The sequence below is a fragment of the Anopheles merus genome, chromosome 3R, assembly GCF_017562075.2.
Source record: "Anopheles merus strain MAF chromosome 3R, AmerM5.1, whole genome shotgun sequence".
In the NCBI taxonomy this organism is placed as follows: domain Eukaryota; kingdom Metazoa; phylum Arthropoda; class Insecta; order Diptera; family Culicidae; genus Anopheles; species Anopheles merus.
The window spans coordinates 34331172-34351398 of record NC_054084.1 but is presented as its reverse complement, the minus strand read 5'-3'; the positions used below and the strand labels follow the sequence as shown (position 1 = coordinate 34351398).

The window sequence follows — 20227 nt, the reverse complement described above, 5'->3', positions numbered from 1 at the left end:
GCGCTGCAGCTGGATGTGCCGATACAGGACGAAATCTCGAGCTGGTCGCGATCGCGCGACGCTCGCAGCATAAAGAATCTGGTCGAGTGGTAACTACGGGGTGCAGCTAGACCCGAACGTCGATCTGACCGAGGCGGAACACTTTGCGCTGTACCCGGTCAATCGCACCGAACGCGGCACTGAGCGAGTTTGACGAAACGTCCTGCCTACTACGCGCCGGTTGAGCCGAATCCAACTCGCCAGCAGATCTCCCAACAGTATCCACTGAACCAGCAGCAGCAGCAGCAGCAGCAGCAGTTCCAGCAGAGCCAACTCACGCGGATGGTCACCGATAGCGATGTTTGAGAGGAGCTGAAACCATTTGTATTTTGATCCCCTTTTAGGGCCAGAGCTACTCCAGAGCAATGCTTTCTATGCATATCATAGAAGCAATTGAAACGCATAACCCTGTCCAGGACACAATGATACTAATGTAACGTTTTTTTTTCTTTTTTCTTTTTTTTGCATATTATTTTGCGGTTTTCGCGGTCCTCCCCATACCACACGCGTGCGCACGCAAACACACGCACACACCAACTGCTTGTTTCCCAAAATCAAAACGCAAAATCTGAACCAAAACAGTCGATCTCCGAAGAAAGCGGCAGAAGCTGGCGGGTTCGTCGAATGTGTTTTTGCCGGTAGTAACGGCCCCATTGCCGGGCCCATCGCCCCCGAGCAGTCTGGGCATGCCGGGCAATATACCGAACCTGTCGCAGCTGGACGCAACCGGCGGACAGAGTGCGTCGACGAGCGGTTTACCCCGTAAGTTACACCAACATCTTTCGAAGCTTTGTGGGGTATTTTTGTACTGGTTCTGGACACACCATTTCCCCATTACCCGCACAAACACAAATATTACATATTTTCCTTCCGTTGCGTTAGTCCTCTTTCTTGGTGGAGGGTCCGTTGTCTACTTCGTCCATTCAAACTGCACAATCACTAAGCTCCATAAGCCCATCCTCACTGTATAGTTGATCTCTTTCGACTTGGTTTACCATTGGGTTTACTCATTCTCATACTGTAGTTATCGTCACTTCGTCCTGCACCAGTCTTCGTGTTTTTGTGATATTTCTGTGTCCAATTTGATGTCCGCTGTCCCTTTTCCCTCTTCCCTTTGCGTATCTTCATGTCTGGAGATGCTTCCGTCCACAATTCATCATTTTGTAGAATCAAAACACTAAAAACACAACTGTTGTTTGGCATTTTTGGGAGCAAAACATAAAGGGTTAGCATCCATTTTATTGGCTTGTCTTGGGCTGGTGGAAAGGTTGTATGTCGTATTCGAATTGGGCTGACTGTGGTTCCTAATTGTTGTTTTGCTCCTTTGGGCTCATTGGAAGTTGTCGTCGCCGGTGATGGTAGAAAATTGGAATTGATCGTACCTAAACAAATAACAAGTAACAAAAAACCAAAAAATAAAATACGTTAAAAGGGTTAACTAACGAGTGAAATGACACACACACACAAAAAACAGTAAATCCGTTACAGCATAAACTCGTAACAATTTGAACGAAGCAACATTGCCATCTATTTGTGAAATTTGTTAGCAGCACGTGCGAGAACGCGCATGTGCGACCCGGTGCGTAGGACAGTTTTGAAAATAACGAACCTTTATATTGTTGCCGACATTGTCCAGGGGAGGGTTCGGGGCATCTAAGGTGTTCAGATGTTGAATTTTTGTATTGGAATTTAAAAAAAAGGGACTCGTGTCAGCTTTTTTGACAACCAGATGAAGAGGAGCTTGCTCGGTCAGATGTTTGTTGGAGAGCTTTGGAGAGCGTAGTGGAACGAAATACCTTTTTTTACAATGTTGTACTTAGCAGGGGGGGGCGAGAGCTCCTAACACGAGCCTTCCCTATTTTACTATAATTATAGTGAATTTTAATCGGATGTCATTTAAAAGCGTTTACATGTACTTTTTTGTCCAAAAAAACATGCCAGGTAGTAGGTAGGAGCTGGTAGTACTAGTACTTTGCAAATTGGTTTTGAGTTGTTTTCTGTTTTTTTTTTCTGTTTGTTTTTTATTGTTGGTCATCTCGAATGAATTTGGTAAACTATATACTTAAATATATAGAATAAATCTATTTAAAATTGGTGACTTAAAGAACTGTAAAACGGAGCAACTATTGGGCATATTGGTCTTGCTGAAAAAGAGAATTGGGTGCAGTGTTCTACAATCTCTATATAAAAACGTCTTTGTAATAATAACTTTAAAAAAGAAACTCAAAACAAGTAAACTCAAGTCTTGCAGCAAGCGAAATATCGAAACCAAATACAATAATACAAACAAACAAAAACTCCCCTATACCACTATACTAGCAATTAGGTAACAATGTGAGCTCAATGTTGACTCCGTAAATTTGTCGCAGAGCGACTTGAGTTAGTTTTTACTAGTTTAATACTTACCGAAGATGAAAAATGTGAATCTTTATAAAAGATGTAACAAATAAAAAGCCGTGGTGTGGAACAAGTGGAAAATGAGTTGGAAGGCGTTGAATTTGTTAATCGTTACAGGGAGTGTTTGTAGGTAAATCGGTAAATTACAGGCTAGAAGTTACGTTTCGCGTCATCTTTAGTACAAGCGTAAGAGTAAGTGTGCGTGTGCGTAGGTACGATTTAAGCGTTAATAGTGTTCACATCAGCTAACTGATTTAGAATAGCGTGTTTATGTACGTGTGTTTGTTTGAGTGGCTTTGACAGTTTTGTTTCGGGCTTGTTTTTACTTCATCTGTTATCTTCTCTAACAATTTCTAGTCAATCTTTCTTGCATGGGTTTATGTAGTTTTGTCATTTTTTTATTGTTTTGCATGCTTTTCTGTGGTGTAACTCTTAGTTAGTTGAGTATGTCAATTTAAATTGGCCCGTAATTCTTTACATGTTTTCTAATTTTCCAGGAGGTATTTATACCTACCACAATGCAAGCGCGTTCCAACAGATGCCAAAAGAGGAAATCAAAAATGAACCTGGAGGTAAGCAACAACTTCAATTTATCTGTTTTACCTGTTCTAATTCACTCATTCCCTTCCCCGTTTCTTTCACAGACTCTCCGAGCCACAATCCCTCCAACCAGTACCAGCTGCAACCGATGCAGCCCATGTTTACCGCCCAGAGCACCTCCCCCGGCCCAGACCGTTCCCGGCTACACTCACGCCCTCCCCGGGCATCGGTGGTCCCATCTCGCCGCTTGACCCTGGCAATGTAACGCCAACCCCACCGGCCTACACCACACTCGGTGGTACCGGCGGTACGATGGGCAATCTGTTCGGCCAGTTCGGGACCGGGTTCTCTAACGCCGCCACCCAGCCCAATGCAAGCGTGCCAATGTTTGAAACCAACCTGCCCGGTCCGTCGAACGGTTGGGTCCAGCCCGTACCATCACACACCCAGAACGGCCCTAGTCAGCCGCAGCCGCAGCAACAGAACCCGTTCAACTTGATCAACTTTGGCACGCTCCCACTCGCAACTGGCGATCCACTAATGGCGATGAGCACGGCAAACACGAACAACCAGTCGAACGTGGGCCCTCCCTCGCTGGGGTCCGACTTTTACATGAACCTCGATCTGGCCAACCTCGATCCGGTGTTCAACTCGTCCGAGTTGCGCTCCGTACTGGGGACACTTTCCACGACCGACCTAAACCGACTGGAGCAGACGGCGAACATGCAGACGTCCGGTGGGAATTACCAACAACATTCGGCCTCGAACCAGCAGCAAGCACTGAAGGCTCTCTTAGCGACACAGCAGTTACAGCAGCAACAGCAGCAGCAGCAGCAGCAGCAACAACAGCAAGGACAAACCGGTCAAGCCGACCGGATCGACAACGACGAGGACCTGACCGATAGCTTTACGAAACTCAGCACAAACGATTTAAACTAGCTTCAAAGACGGTGATCGGTGACGGTGGTGACAAGCCAATAGTCAATAGACACAACGGAAAACACACATACTCACACGATCATAAGATTGCACCCAGCACCACTGTCACCATTTTCCCGTAACGTTAGCCCGTAAGCATCCATTCCAACCCCCCTCCAATGCGCTGTGTTTTGACGACATGTTGTCTTAGTTGAGTTGTTAAGTTTTGCTCTGTAACACTTTTTTTTTGTTTACCAACAGACCATTGGCAAGTAAAACCAAGATTCGAGATTTTTGTTTTACCTAACCGAGCTATTATATTTACGCGATCGTTTATTTGGGTGCGGCTTTGCGTGCATAATGTGTGTTTGGAGTTGGATGTTGTTTCTGTCTCCGGGGTGGTTCGATTGACGAGTGATGGTTTGATTTCTTTCTTAGCACATACACACAAAACAGCGTAGAAAAAGCGAAGAACAGTGTGGGTTTGCACAACAAACATCCGAATTGGTGTTGTGTGGAGAGGGGATAAGCTCTGTTTGTGGGGTGGGGGGGGGAGAGTTCTCAACGAACACGTTGTTACTGATTGTTACGCTACACAACACACTCAATACGGCTGAGAACTTCTAACTCATTGAGCGATTTGAGCATTCACGTTCACAGAACATTGCTGTTTAACGACCCTTGCGACGAATTACTGCGAACCGACGCTCTTCGAGAACGAGTCCATCGATTTCCACTTGGCGCGCGATTCGCACGGTTTGCCGTGGATCTGCTCACAGCTTTTGACCGTGAGGAAGCTGATGCGCGGTCGCTCGATGCCCAGCTCCGTAAGGCTCGTCGTCTGCGGGCAGATACGGTGCGGGAAGCGGGGTGAACCTCGGATACGATCCCTCACCGGACCTTGCTGCTGTACCGTCGAGGACCGTCTCCGCCCGTTCGGCGGTAGCACAAAGTTAACGCGCGGTTCGGACCCGGTCAGTGTAAGCTGCTCCCTGGTCGGTTTGTCGATGGTGTAGATCGACTGGGGCAGATCGTCTTCGGTGTCGATTTCGTTGAAGATGGCTAGGGCCGATTTGCGTATCGCGCTCGTCGATGAACCCGTTCCTCCGAGCATCGTGGCCGAGGGAGCTTTGTGCAATCGTGGAGCAAACATGTGCCTTATCTTGCCCATCACACCGGAACTTGCTCCATTCGGGAGTGTGTGAGGTTCGTCGCTTCCAACACGACTGTTGGAGGTTAGAATGCGCTCACGGCTACCGGTTGGGGCGAGCGTTACTGCTGGATCGATTTTGGGCTGCGAGCTGAAAGCGATGTTCCGCTTCATGGGCGAAAGCATTGGATCGACCGAGGGCCAGCTGGCACGCGGAATTATCGGTGGAAGCACCGACAGCAGCAGCATGGGCAGTCCACTAGACCCGTGAGGCCGGGCGATCGCACAAGGTCGCGAGTCGGGCAGGTTGGGTTCGGAAGAAAGCGGCGAGCTTTGTGGCGATCGCTCTTGAAGTGCTCGCTCCAGGCGACAAATTTCGGCGTCCAACAGCTCCAACTCCTTCCGGTAGACTCGATTCTGTACCTCCACCCGAAATTGAAGCTCGCGACGATCGTCCAGCACAAACCGGCGCGTATTGAACTCCATCTTCAGCCCCATGCTGTGAATGATCGGATCGTACACTTCGCCCTTCTCAAAGATGTCCTTAATCTTGGGCAGAAACAGCAAACAAAGTGTGGCCGTCGTTGAGATCAGCACAAATCCCGCCGTTATGATGAACGCTAGCGTCACTCGCTCGTAGAGAAGGTTCGCTAGCACGACCACACTCGCACTGGTGATCACCACACTGTACACCGAGATGCCAATGTACTGCGAATCGTTCAGTGCCGATATCTTTACGTTCCTCGTCTGCCACGCCATATACACACCGACCAGCAGGAGCAGTCCCTTGTAAGCGTACAGCATGCCCAGCCAGCTTTCGTAGTGCCTTGAACGGCAGAGCTCCACCTGGGGAAGGTACACCACACTCCGATCGGTGGTACTGATCTCCAGGGAAAGGTTGTGCAGATGCCGTTCCATCGGATCGGCCGCCATCCAGAACGAGACGACGAACGCATCCACAAGCAGCAGTGCACCGATCACCGAGATAAGCTGTGTGTCTCGCAGGATCTTGTCCCGGCAAAGTCCTCCGGCGCTGTGCGTGAAGATACGATAGACGCGAAACGTTTTTGCAAACATTGAACCAAAGGCAAGCGAGAAGCCGGCCGACAGAAAGTAGATCCTTGCCATACAGATGGTGGAGAAGGTAACGCTCGACCAGGGTAGTGTGGAATGGTCCAGGCCGAGCAGAATGGTGGCCGTGTACACGAGCATACAACCGCAGACAGTGATCGTGCTGAGCTTGGGACTCGATAGCTTGATGGCTCTGCAACAAAAAAACAGAAGAAGTTGACAATTAAAACAAGAATTTTGAGGTGATTCCATTTACCCTCAACACTCACTTCAACTTCCGGAACCTCAGATTCAGTCCCAAAAACAGCACCGAAATCCCAATCCCGATCAGCGACAGTATCACCACCGTGTAGAACGCAAACGGATCGATCGTATCCACCCTCAGCCTCAGTATCCTCTTCGCAATCGGTACCTGGCCCCCCGGCCACACGATCGGCACACAATACCGGCAGCCAAAGTCGAGCGTCGCATTCTTCGGATAGTAGAACGCAATCATCTCCAGCTGCCCTGCCCGGATCTGATGGAACGAGGTTGTCCCAATTCGGTCCGCACCCTCGAACGAAACCGGTCCCGAGATTCCATTAAACTTGAGCAGATCGAATTGGCGCAACAGCTCCTGGGCGATGTCGTACCGCGTGTAGTCGTAATCGGCCAGCCGGACCCGGTGCGGCACCGACTGGGACCAGGACCGTTCGGCACCGCGCAATGCCAGCGCCATCGCCCACACCGCATCGTACGTTTGCGGTGCAAACTGGGACACCGCACCGGTGACGTTCATTTCCCGCAGCTTCTGCAGAAAGATGTCGTTCGTCTGGGAAAAAGGCGATTAAGCGAAGAAACAACAATCACCAAACAGCGGTTCCTAATCCCACCGCACAGTGAGCACAGCAATGTAAATAAATAACGACTGATGGGCAAGGATGGGAAAGGATTATCGGCAAATGGATCGAAGCGAAACAGCACAACACACACACACACACACACACACACGCTTACCAATCCACTCAGGGCAGTGCCCATGCCAACGATGCTATTGTAGCTCGAGACGATTATTAAGTTCTCCACCGCCGTCAGCAGTGCCCGGGAGGTGCATGGGGCACTACCCGTCTCGGGTAAGTCGCCCGCCAACCACCAGGACGAGATGTACGTGTCCTGCAGTATCCAGGCGTACTCTGCACCGTACATACCAAGATTGTAGACCTAGAAAAAAAGAAGGGGAACAAAAATGAGCAACGATGGTCACAAGGAAGAAGAGAAAAAAAAACATGCTCTCTCCCGGGGGAAATTTATCCCGCGGCAGATTCGTCGACGTTCGGGGGGCCTGTTTTGCTTACCTCGCAGAACACTTGCGGGGCAATTTCATGCGAAAAGCTTCCGATAATCACTCGCACATCACGGTCCTTGGGGTGGTTAGGGTGGAGTAGAGAAGAGACAAAATGACAGCATCTTTAGCCCCGCTGGAAGACCTTGTAATAACCGATTCGAAACGACGGGAAGCGATTTCTATCGAACAGTCAAAGTGCAGTGAATTGTAGCTACGTGTGTAGGATACCGGGGTTTAAGGATGGAAAAATGGATGAGAATGGAGTGATGCTGAAATGAAGGTGTGTTTGTGTGCGTGTGTGCAACAAACAGATGATGAAGATGGCGTTTCAATGTTTTTTTGCGCGTGAAGATACGCGAGGCTCTTACCTATATAACTTTAGTGTGTTATGGTAGAGGTGGTTGTGGTGGTTGTGGTGGTGGTGGAAGTAGTGGTTGGCATGACAAGGGACAAAATTACAACAACACTACTGTAACAAAACAGAACGCTACTGGTGAGAGATTGAGCAACAGGAGCAAGGGAACACCGGAAAAGATGCCAAGGCACTCTCCTACGAAAAGGACTCGTTTTGGGGTACACGGAAGATACTACATTAATACCCGCAGCAGCTTCAGCTGTTCCTTAAAGTCAGTTTCGGCAAAGGAAATCGTCGCCGCACAGGTGATGTTGGCCCGCTCGAGCTCGGTCACGAGATCGTTTACCGCGAGCGAGTAGCCTTCTTCGTTTTGGGAGAAGGTCGCCACCGTGTCCCAGCCGAAATGCATCAGAAACGCTATCCGGGCGGGGTGGTGCGATGAGTCCGGGGCGACGGTGCGGTAGAAGAGGGGGAACTCGCGCCGATCACTCAATGCTGGGGAGGTGGAACCGAACGAGACCTGCAATGGTTACAAGAATTTGTTATTTACTACAAGAACCTTTAAATGTGTAGGATCATTCCCATACCTGAAGGATATTCCAGTAGGGAACAATCTTCGCCAGACTCTCGGTAACTTCCGAGCAGGCTGACCCGAGCACCATGATGATCCGCTTGCTTTGATGCGTGTAGAGCGCGTGAAAGAACCGATCAACTCCAACGCCCGGATCGCACTGCAACACAAAGCAAGCGTTGAAGTTTTTAAATCCTTCGCTAACTCCCCATTACGCCCCACGCACTCACCTTCGTATCGTTCGTGATGAGCTTCAGCTTGTAGCCGAGCAGCAACCCACGCCGGTTGATGTGCTGTACGGCCAGCTGTGCCGCCGCCAGCTCGCTGAGCCCCTCCCGGCGAGCCGCTCCCTCCCTCGAGCTCAACTCAAACAGGCCCAGTATCGTCACCTCGCGAGCACGACGCTCACTGCCAGCCGGTCGCGTCCGCTCAAACACCGTATTGATGATGTTCCGATTGTGCTCGTTCGTTTGCACGCTGGACTTCCGATTGGCGGCACTTTCACTTGCCAGCAGCGTGTCGAAAAGCACCAGCAGCAGCAGCAGCAGCACCATCAGCACCACCGGCACGTAACCACTCGAGCCGGCCGTTGTGCGACGCATCCTCTTGAGCGTGTTGAGCGTTCCGTTGGAGCTGGTTCGACTGCTCGCCGTAAGCCGCTGCCATCGACTGGCGTCCGTACCGAACCTGTGCACGGTACCGCGGGCAGCGGAAACACCACCTCCAACACCGTTCGGAAACGTGGAAAACGTGGTTTATCCTTCCGATAGAGCGGCACGTGCCGGCACGTTCAAGGGTGCTCCTGTGACCAATGCCTGTGTGAGAGCAGCCAAAGCGAAATTGTGTGAGATGATGGGGACAAAAATTGGACAAGAAAAACGCCACAAAAAGCAGGCCGAAAGACAGCATCACTTCCACAAAACTGGGCCAACTCTCGATATGCCTAAGCGGTACATCACGACGAAACCCCTTTGCTCGGCGGCTCTCCAGCTGGATTTGGCGAAAGCATTTTTGCGTTATTGTAATGCCGGGGCCCAGGGAATGGTAACAAAAGCAGCACTACTAACTGTTATTTGGTGCATGTTTTTAAGATGAAGTCCGGCAGTGTCCAGCCCAACCCAGGGAGACAAAAGGGACCGGTCCGAAGCCTTATTTACAAAAGCAAAAGTTTTCCCGTTCCATCCCGTTCTCATCCTTTTACAGTTTTGGAAGTGGACGGTTCGTTCCTTTTCCCCGGTAAGGCAGGCCTGCCTGTGTCTTGCAAGGCAAGTTATTTTTAAAATAAATCCCCAGATTATACCATGATCCTGCTTTTCTTTTTTTCTTTGTGTCATTTAGTTGTTTTGTTGTTGCTGTCTCATGTGGTGCTTCTTGCTGTATAGCCTTTCGTTGCAAGGAGTAAGTTGCTTTTGGGGCACGGTACAAAGAGAGAGCAACGATTATTTGCTCCTCCAGAGAAAGCATAAATCATACATTAGCTGTACTGGGAAGTGGAGGAAGTTTAGCGGAGGAAGAACTTACATCTTGCATCTTTCCGTATCAGTATGGGTTCTTGTCCGACCGGGGAACTAGCAGGAGAGAAAGTTCTGTCAAACATAATCAACTCACGAGCGTGAACATCGGAGTTTGTGTAGAAGCGTGTAAAAGCTGTTCGACAAAATGCACTTCTGGGCCCCCAGGTGCATCACACGCCCAAGTGGAATGGGGCGGGAATTTGTGGGCTGGATAGGATCTACTAAGCTCTACTATAAATACTGCCTTGTATCGTCGAAGGTGTATTTTATCAAACCAAACACGATTAAAAACTCTATTGCAGGCAGCTGGCCCATAAAATCCTTCATACAGCAAATTGAAAAAGTTGCTCTCCGTAAGGAATTAATTAATTCTCAATCTTTTTGATTTGTTTTTACCGTTCAAAAGGTCAGGGGTTAACACCATTAGACTGTTATTTCATTCTCGTGTAAAAGCCCCAAATCGAACATCGGAATGAGCAGTGCATACTTTCAGGCGCAATCTACCCATCCCTCACCGTGACGCCTAAAGTAATGCATTCTGCATAACAAGATTACAATTTTTGCACCTACGTACGAATGAGTATCGTGCGATTGTATCGAGTGAAAAGGAAAGCCACCGGAATCGTTTCATTTCGTGTCGGATTTTCTGTTTCAAATACCTTTTTTTCCTTTTTTTTTCATACCAAACCTGTCGCAATAATCTCTTGCGCGATTCCGCGGAGACGTATAATCTGGCACGGCTAATGCTATTATTTTGATATAACCCGTAATACCCGCCGACGACACAGCGCCGCCGTGTGCCGGCTGTGGGAGTATGAAGATTTTCTCGGAAATCCCCAGAAAACGTTATACGATCCTCATTAGAAAGGACGAGTATTTGTTCGAGTCCATTTGTGTGTGTGTGTGTGTGTGTGTGTGTGTGCGTATATTTTTTCGTTCCATTTTTTTGCTGTGTGTGTGTTTGCTATCCTTTTTTCCGTTTCCAAAAGCCACTCGACGATGCGCCTCGTGTACAGCATCATGTCGCGGCGGCAGCGGCGATGGGCATGTATATTATTAGCCTGGTCACATGTGTCTGTAAACTTTGATGAGATTGGGCGTACGGGCTCACGCACCGTGCGTTTCCATGCCAACTCCCGGGCACAAGTGGCTGTGCTTGTTGTCAAAGCCAATGTCAAAATGTGCTGCCGGGCTTGCGCCGCGATGGCATTAATTTTAAAGCATCCGTCCGCGCGAATCCCTTCAAGGAAAGGCCACCGACCACCGTTTGCGTAACATCTTCACCGCTGACGCTGATGTGCTTCAAACATCGGCTCCCCAGATCTGCTGCTCGGATAGAGGGGGATGAGTGCGGGATGAGAAGTGTACACATATCACATCTCCATATCAGTGTCCCTTCGACTTGATTTCGCTTGATTTGTCCACCAGCCCAAACCATTAGCCTTACATATCATCCACCTGAGACAAGTGAAAGCGGGCGCTTGCGAGTGCGGGGGATTCTATGGAAAACGCATCAGTGAAGTGACCTTCGAGCTGGAACCCCTGCGAGCACCAAACATCAAGAATCAATTGCAACTTCCTGGGAAAATGATGAAACCACCACGATGATGACGGGGACACAGGACGACCCATCAACCGGTCTGTTCAATCCCTGCTTTGGTGGCTTGCTGTTGGCAAACGAGGGTTAAAATACAATCCCTCTTTTCAAACCCTCCGCTACGTGACCAACACAATAGAAACGTATGCGGGAAGGCATGAGGACGCCCACTAGAATGGGTGAATGAGCACCGAGACTCGCCGGATGACGAAGGCCCGGACACATAGCGATATTGTCCCTGTATATGTATATTGTCTCGATCGGGATAAATGGCTAACTGTGTGCCGGTTGAAAGTCTCGATCGTCTATTGAAGCCTGCTTTCCAACTTCAATATCCGTAATGCAAGTGCAGGGGAAATAAATGACACATGGCTCGGGTAGATATTACATCTGCTAGCTGTACCGATTACCCACCAAAAAAGCTTTCATACTGTCAGGCGAAACATTCCACTGCGTTTCGTTTACGTACAATTTAATTACTACCCCGAAAACGCTTTTCGCATGTTAAAGGTGTCAGCTGCAAACCAAGATTGACACGTTAACACCATTCCGTGCTGCGAGCCACTAGGCCAAGAACGGAAGCCGCTGTGAGCACCTGCAACACCTCGAGCCACCCATCCACCCTTCAATACACAGACCTTCCCAACCCGCAAGCAAAGAGCACCGGCTCATTGAAAAACATTCCACCATAACGATGGGCCGATGGGGGCTTTTGTTTCTCGGCGCTCCTGTCCCTCGGCTTGCGCTTGCGGTGAGCTTTCTTCTCGTTCTTTTGTGTGGACACACACACACACCAACACAGCTACCTCCTCGGGCTCATCTCAAGCATCCCATCAGGCTTTTGGGATTGCGGTTGTTGTGTGTGTTTTTTTCTCTCTTCTTCTTGTTTCTTCTCACCATGTTCCTTCACCGGCGGCCGAGTTTCGCACGTACCGCGCTGCCGGTGTGTCCTTGTAATGGCAGTTGCAACACGCGACACGGTGAGTACACGGTCGCAATAAAACAAAATAAAACTAACCGCTCGTTTCGTTTCGTTCCCGCGCACACCCCGGCATCGGTGGGGTGGGGGGGGGGCAGGGGAAACCCGCTCTATCGATGTGGTGGAATTTCCACCGTATTTCCCAGCGGTGTTCGGTATTCCATAATAAATCCCCTCCAATTGCTCGAATCCATTTGGAAAGGATGATGCAGGGGGTAGCGCGTGGGGAGCTCTTCCGTTGATGGAGTAAGTTGGAATTGAAAACATGGCATGAAACGGTTAAAGGAACTACAAAAGATGGTGTTTTGCCGCAGGTTACAGACATTTGGGCGTTTTTCGATCAATTCGCCTAAAGGTATGCAACAACGACGTGTGCTATGCTGCTCATGACACATTTTACGAATAACTTTATATTTCTTCTTTGATCACTTGTTACTGATGGAGAAAGTTTCTGCAGGGGTGGTAAACGTTTTTTTAATCTCTTATCTGAATAAGAAAAACATCCAATTGATGAACCTATCAAAATATATCGATATTTAAGTTTGTAGAACCTCTGAATTGTCTCTGAATGTGTTCATCATTGTCGATAAACAATATTTTTACGGAAACCAATTGGCTATAAACGTACATCTCGTTGAATATTATTTAGCGCCTAAAGGTATGCAACGTAAGTTATGTGAGTGTCACAGTAAAAGCAAACCCAACTAACAAGATCGACATGCTTTCTCATTCTACCCAATAGATCAGTAAACCTGAGAGAGCGAGAAAGCATGTCGATTTTGTCGCTTGAAAATACTAAGGCCGCGGGGCCACGAGGCTTTCTCAAGCTGAGAAAACATTCTCAAGCACTGATTTAAGTTTCTCAAGCACTCAAAACTTGTTCTCAGACGCGAGCTCGTGGCCGTCGTCAATTTTTTTCACTCTGAGAAACTGATAAAGCCACTCATGTTTTATTTGGAGCTTTAAATAGAAAATATGTTTTTGATCGCATGTTTTTTTTAAACTTTTTCAATTATAAATATTGAATACATTTTCCAAAGTGATTATCGAAAAAGAAATAGCACAATTGCTTATATTTCAGGTAGCCGATCGCTGCATCGTCAACTTTCTCAAAGATTCTCAAAGATTCTCAAAATCGATTTTGTTCGGATTCGACAAACGCTGAGAACGAGGATTTCTCAAAAGCACTCATGAGTGCTTGAGAAAATGAGTGTTGGGAATCCCCATGGCCCCGCGGCCTAACACTTGCCAGCGTGGCGTAACGCCTAAAAGTATGCAGCATAATTCTTAAAGAGATTTTTAGTATTTCGGTAAAATAAATAAATTTTAGTGTCCTAAAACAGTGACAAAACGTAATATATGAAAGACTTTTATCCAAGAAGAAAAGCAATATATAAACATTACATGTCCACCAGTACCTAAACCAGTATAGAGATAACTACATATATTTAGGCGCTCTCGTCTGATCTTCCCAGGCTGACCTTAAATAAAAGCCACTGTTTGCAACCTCCTTTCCTGGCTCCTCTTTTTTCTTCAACCGTTTAATGTAACAAGAAAATGCACTTAAAGACGAAGCCCATCTTGACCGACCTCAAAACTAGATTGTATTGATGGAAATCATTACGGAAAGCTTCTTCCAGCCTGGCGGTTTCGACCAAGCCGACCGTAAACCACCGACCGAAGACGATGGACCAAAAGCAACAGCACACACAAAAAAATAAACAGAAGGGGTAAAAGCACTCGACATAAATTACAATGACCACAATAGGTAAACGAATGGTTGGACAGTTTGTTTCACCGTGTTTATGCCTTCTGTTCCGTCCGGTTTCACAAAACCGTTTGCGCCCGTCCCGTTTCCCCCCGTTTTCCCCGATTGCCGATTGTTGTTGAAAAGCCGCTGAAGAATTGTCTTTCATCATTGTTCGGTGCTTTGTTGTGGTTATTTTCCGCTATTTTACTACCTCCTGTACCCCCAGCCCAGGTTTATGTTGTTCACAGTGCAATCGAGACACACAGCCACACACACACACAGAAACCCTTTACTTATGCCACGGCATACTGACCAGAAAGCGAAAAATCCTCCGCAAAACTCGAAGCCACTGAAGGACTGAATCGGAGCGCGCTGTGGAGGACCATTATGGAATGTTTTTCTTCCGACTTTGACTGGCTTCTGCTGGTTTGTCGAACGGGTGGTTTTTTTTAAATATTTTTCCTGCCATCTTTCGTATGTATTGTGTGTTTTCTTTTCTGTTTCTTTTTCCACTTTGTCGCTGGGCGTTATTATTACAATTATTGTTATTTAAATTTTGTTTTAACCTCTTCTCAAACTTCAAAGACGGTGCCGAACGCTGTATGAAGCAATCACAGCCTCCACACAGTTCCGCTCCCGGGGCAAGGCAGCCACCCCATTTCCCCCCATACCGCTACCTGGGTACGATAAGCACCGAAGAAAAAAGAAATCTTCCTTTTGCGCGCACTCACACACACACACACACACACCGTCTTCTTGACTTGAAACGCCACCTCAGCACAACCGCTCTTGCATCGTTCCGCGCAACTCCCTTCCCCGCCTTCCCCCGGTCGACCCCACTTCACTTTGTTCTTCACAGATAATTGCCACAAACGCGACAAAACGCGCCGCACATCGGCGTCGTCCTTGCGCTATGTCCTTGCTCTTACCGCACGCGTTACGACAACGCTCAACACGTCGGTGAAACGGGGGAGAGAGAGCATATGTGTGTGTGTGTGTGTGTGTGTGTGTGTGTGTGTGTGTGTGTGTGTGTGTGTGTGAGGCCTCTTAAAGCGTGCTGAAGGGCTAAAGATGCCCTAGGAAAATTCACGCTGCACGATTCACACAGTACGACGGTTGCACGGAACCCGGAAACACATCATACACTTTCACTCCGTCGTGCGGCGCGCATCGGCACACAAAAAGCGCCATGAAGTGCGCTCGTTTTGAAATGCTCGATCGATTTTGCACTTGATGTGTGTGAGCGTGTGTGTGTATGTGGGGCTGTTCCTGCACCGTACGTGTCTCCATGCATATGTGTGTGATGGGAGAACTGTTTCCCTTCTAATTGAATTTTATTTTAAATGCATTTAGCTCCAGTGCACTCGAAAAGCGGACCCATTAAACGCACCGGGATGGCGGGCGTTCGGAAGCCGGAAGTTCCTCCATTCTCGATGGTAGGATGTGCGGGTTAGTAAGCATGGATGCCATGCCTCACAGGGTGGATCCCACCGTGGGATCCTTCGTCCATTAATGAAGTGAAATGGGAAATGGAGACGCCTCAATCACTGCAAATCTCGTTGTGAGCAGCGTTCATTAATCCTGTACATTCTCCCCAAAAAAAAAAGAAGGGACTGAAGCTATTTTTATTTCCTTTTTTTCTTCTTCAAGCATACACACACACACAGACACACATATTCAGTGAAAAAGCGCCAAAGGTCTGGGAATGGTCCTTTCAGTAAATTAATCAAACGAAAACTACAGCGAAGGAAGAGAAGAAAAAACAACCCGAACCGCTCACAGTCACAGTCAAAGCTCATCAAACGTGCAAACATGTGTCCTTTTCGACCTCGATTGCTGGCTCTGGGCGGTGTGTCCCGAGCCTACCCGCTTTTTCTACCTCCTTCCCCACCTCCCTCCGCTTTGCATGCCTGGGAGCATGGCACGGTCTTTACCTTTTTCGAATCTCGTTTTGTAGTTTTGATTGGATACTTTGGCGTCCGGGTCCACATCACCAGCCCCAGCGCCGGATCCATTTGCAAGTGCCAGCAGTGCTTGGGATTAGTGAGCCGAACGGTGACGGTACGCCACTGCCACCACCACCTCGTGCAGCAGTTCCGTTCCAATCTACTGCTTAATTCCCCTCGGGGGACGACACGGCAAGACACATTCGACACTGGCACAAACACACACACACAAACGCGCGCGCGGTACACAAATGGCAATCCGAGGCGAAAAGGCAAAATCTTGACCCTTAAACACAATTGCACACACACACACACACACAGTAACACACACCAATACAGAGCAACACACTTTACAGCTACGACTCCCGGAGCACCCGTTTTGCAGCCTTCGCCTTTCGCTTTAGCTTATTAACACGGGGCTGCGATGGCATTCCGCAACCCAAGCCAGGTAGGTCGAAAGTTCTTCGCCAAGCAGCAGGAAAGTTCCACCCACCCATCCAGGAGCAGGAACTCAACGACACTTTAAAACGCCGGCTACGAAAGTGCAATTAATCCTCATCAAAGTTTTAAAGAGCGAGCGGGTGGCTCCAACCAAGCAAGTACGCGCGAGTACCCATTTTCCACGTCCCTGGCACCTCGATTTTCCGCTTCTTTTTTTCTGGTTTGGTTTGCAGCTGAAGCAGAACGAGCAAAGCGAACGAAAGAGGGAAACTGCCTGCAGCACAAACTTCAAGTTCACACGGCCTGGCCGGAAAACCGGAAGCCTTTTCCCGACCCTATGCGCTGCCGCACAGGCAAAACACGCACACGCTGCGCGAATGGCAGTGCTCGTCACCAGCAGCAAAGCGCGCGTCCGCTCACGGCCGAATCTCCGATGCAACTGAACGGAACAGGCAGACAGGCAGGCAAAACACTTCGAGAAGGCGCAAGCAATGGGCCCCACTTCGATTTGCGTTCGGTGCGATACGACGCGGGAGCCAAACGGGGACGGGCAGGTGACAGAGAAAAAAAGCAACCCAAAAGGACAGGTTCTTGTTTTAGTCCTTCTAGTTCCTTCCGTGTGGGTGTATGTGTGTCGTGGTGAGAATGTTTGTTTTTGCTCTGTTTTGTTCCTTTTTTTCCCCATTTCGTTTTATGTTTTTATTATTGATGTCGATGCTGGATGCCTACCCCCCCCCCCTCTCCCCTTCGTACTCGATGCCCACGGTGCGGGAGAACGGGAATGATGCTTTTCGCATTTCCGTTTCCTTTCTCGCACTTCCGCACAGCATCCAGCATTCGTCACCGCCACAGCGAGCCCCCTTTCTAAATGGAGTTGCTTCTTGCAGCGAAGCGAAAAACACTTCACTCTCGATTCAACCCCACGAGCCACGAGCTTCGAGAGCCCTCGGTCCCGGTGTGTTTTTCCTGTTCCATATTTTTGCCTACCCATCCCCCCTAAGCCACCTGATTCCCTGCTCTCTCATGCCTCACCAACAACCACAACCAGCGGAGCAGCCGATAGTGAGCGTGTGGTCGATGAAGTGGGATCTTCCCTGTGCCACAGTCCACATGCCAGACCAGCTGCAGCAGCAGCAGCAACCCACTCCGGCTGCCTCCATCCTGTATGTGTGTTTGGCACTACTGCTGCACTACCACTACCAATCATCATCCTTTCTCACCCCCCCCCCCTCTCAGCTTTTCTTTGGTAGGCTCGTTATTTGTTTTATTAATTATGTACCACGCTCTCGCTCTATATCGCGACTGGCGTGCCCGCTCATGTCGTGTCTGTCGTGTTTCCGGTCCTCCCCTATCATCCCTCGGTGTGAGACCACCGCCACCACTACAGCATCCACAGCATCCCCGAAGCACGAAGCACCGAGCCGAACACGAAGGACGAACGGTAATGGCGTCGGCGCACTATCGGTTTCAGTTTTGCGCGCGCGAATCCTTCGTCGTACGCACGCCCCGGGGTAAAGCGGGGAAATTCGATGTCGCACGTGCACGTCCGCTCATGCCGGCATTTGAGATGGTTTTATTTTGGCGCCAATGCTGTTGAATAGACGCCGCTTTTTTGTGAGGTTATGTGTAACGGCATGCCAACAGGTGGTTGATGGTGGTAGCAGACTTTTTGTGCGTACCTTTCTGATGATAGACCCATGCCGCGGGAGGGAAATGGTAAACAATTCAATTCGGTAGAGTTTGGTTGTTGAAAGGCTGTGGGATTTTATTGAATTTGATCAACGAGTGAACGTAATTATTTGAACGTTAATATTTATGTTTCGATTGCTGTGAACAAATTTATTCCTCTTGTTAAGCTCTCGTTTCAAGACATCGTTTAACAATATCACGGTATTATTTTTAGACAACTGAGATGAGTTATAAATGTTTATTATTTACTGTTATACATTGTGCTAAAATAAATATTTTCGCTTAATTATTAATTTTCATTTAACTGTTAACATCGACACAACCATAGACATATTACTTATAAAAATTTATATTTTATAACAGTGCATACCTTTAGGCGCTTAACAGAGCCGAGGCAAGGATGTCTTTATGTTTATGAAAATTGATAAACCAAAGCATGCAGTTGTAGCATTAAACTCATGCACAGATAGAGTTTAGATACTAATTTATAATTTACTGCATAGCACATTTTATTTATATTTTAGCATGTAAGAAAACAAAACCTTTGTAAACCTTTTGTGCATAGGAGTTTGTGACCTTTTGAGCCTAAAGGTATGCAATGAAGAAAAAACTATTATTTTTGATATTTCTTTAGACCAGATAAACCCGAGATAAACAAACTATTTGCGAGGAGTTTATTTGTTTTATATCTATAATTTATGATGATTTTTGATGATTAAAAATTACTACTTGTAAATAATATCTAAATAACTGGCATAACTAAGTAAGGATGTTTATGTTAAACAATATTCAAGCTTTCTAATCTTGCATTATTTTTTAACAATTTTAACATTTAACAATTGAACAAAAAGATTTTTTCATTGTAAAAAATAGAATAAATAAAGCAATAAATTATTCATAATCAGGCTATTGGTGTAGGTACAATTAGTAGTAATGGAGCGTTCAATACCACACTTACCATCCAAGGTCGTCATTTCGGTTCACACTTGCCAATCTCAACGAAACAATCCGAACAACCTCTTCCCGGAAGACACACCCAAATTAGAAACGGAGCAAGATGACCATGAAACCCTCCAAACCACATACGTCCTACTGTTCGAAATTCAATTGTGTATCTTATATTACCATCCACCCTCTCTCTTTTTCTCTCTCTCACACACTCTCCAAAGCGACAGCATCTCGAACAGATCGATAGCACAAAATCGTCACTGACCCATGAACGCCACGAGCACATAAATTTAGATCACCGACCTCAATTATTCACAAACGAGGAGCCCACAGCCACACATCACCAGCTCAACTGCGGCCCTCTGCATAGTGTATGAGGTTAATTTCATAGAAGCTCGCTTAAAATCATTACATAAAAATTATCACCCGTTCTAAACTGGTGACATAATGGTAATAAAAATTAATATCACACAATGGCTGGTGGAGCATGTGAGTATGAGTCGGATGAGGGAAAAAATCTAGCATATACGCAAAGCAAAACAGCAAAAAAAATAATTCCCTTCAAACCCATTTTCCAACTAAAGCGGATGAAAACTTCTCCGAGCAAAAAACAACAATATTTGCACGAACTGCCAGTAAACCGCTCAACCACTTATTCCAACATTGGACATGAGTGTACGTTTATGTGTGTATGACTCGATGTGGTCAGTTTGATGGTGACCTCTATATCCTTACTTCCCTACTAGAGGGGAGTACCGTTCGTCCAGAGCGGTAGAAACAAAATGGGATAATGAAACGGGGCTCGCTCCTAACACAACCCTGGCACCTGGTGGAAAGGTAAATAAAATAATAGCTCACGGTTTACGCGTTAATATTTGATGCATCAAATTGGTATGAATTTTGCTGCTTTTTAATGGTAAATTATTTAAACACTTTACGCTCATTTGCAAACCCCTTGCTCACCAGCACGCAACCGTTCGTTGCTGTAGTTGAGTGTA

At 47.6% G+C, this 20227-nt stretch overlaps 2 protein-coding genes across 3 annotated transcripts; one reads left to right on the top strand and one right to left on the bottom strand.

Annotated features, from left to right (window-relative positions):
* The first annotated feature begins 536 nt into the window (after positions 1-536).
* On the top strand, positions 537-3348 carry LOC121597905. The gene is made up of 3 exons (XM_041924209.1): positions 537-801; positions 2934-3008; positions 3081-3348. Exons 1-3 carry the CDS (start codon positions 726-728, stop codon positions 3239-3241), a joined length of 312 nt encoding a protein of 103 aa, XP_041780143.1. The 5' UTR covers positions 537-725; the 3' UTR covers positions 3242-3348.
* Positions 3349-4207: 859 nt separating this feature from the next.
* LOC121597899 (gamma-aminobutyric acid type B receptor subunit 2) lies at positions 4208-17150 on the bottom strand. Of its 2 annotated transcripts, XM_041924188.1 has the most exons (8): positions 16140-17150; positions 8596-9180; positions 8382-8525; positions 8039-8314; positions 7450-7515; positions 7112-7315; positions 6385-6926; positions 4208-6308 (listed from the first exon to the last, which is right to left on the bottom strand). In XM_041924188.1, exons 2-8 carry the CDS (start codon positions 8965-8967, stop codon positions 4586-4588), a joined length of 3327 nt encoding a protein of 1108 aa, XP_041780122.1. In that variant the 5' UTR covers positions 8968-9180; positions 16140-17150; the 3' UTR covers positions 4208-4585. The 2 variants fall into 2 exon arrangements, with proteins under 2 accessions (XP_041780122.1, XP_041780123.1); XM_041924189.1 differs by lacking the exon at positions 16140-17150 and having other exon boundaries at positions 8596-9226.
* Between the last annotated feature and the right edge of the window lie 3077 nt (positions 17151-20227).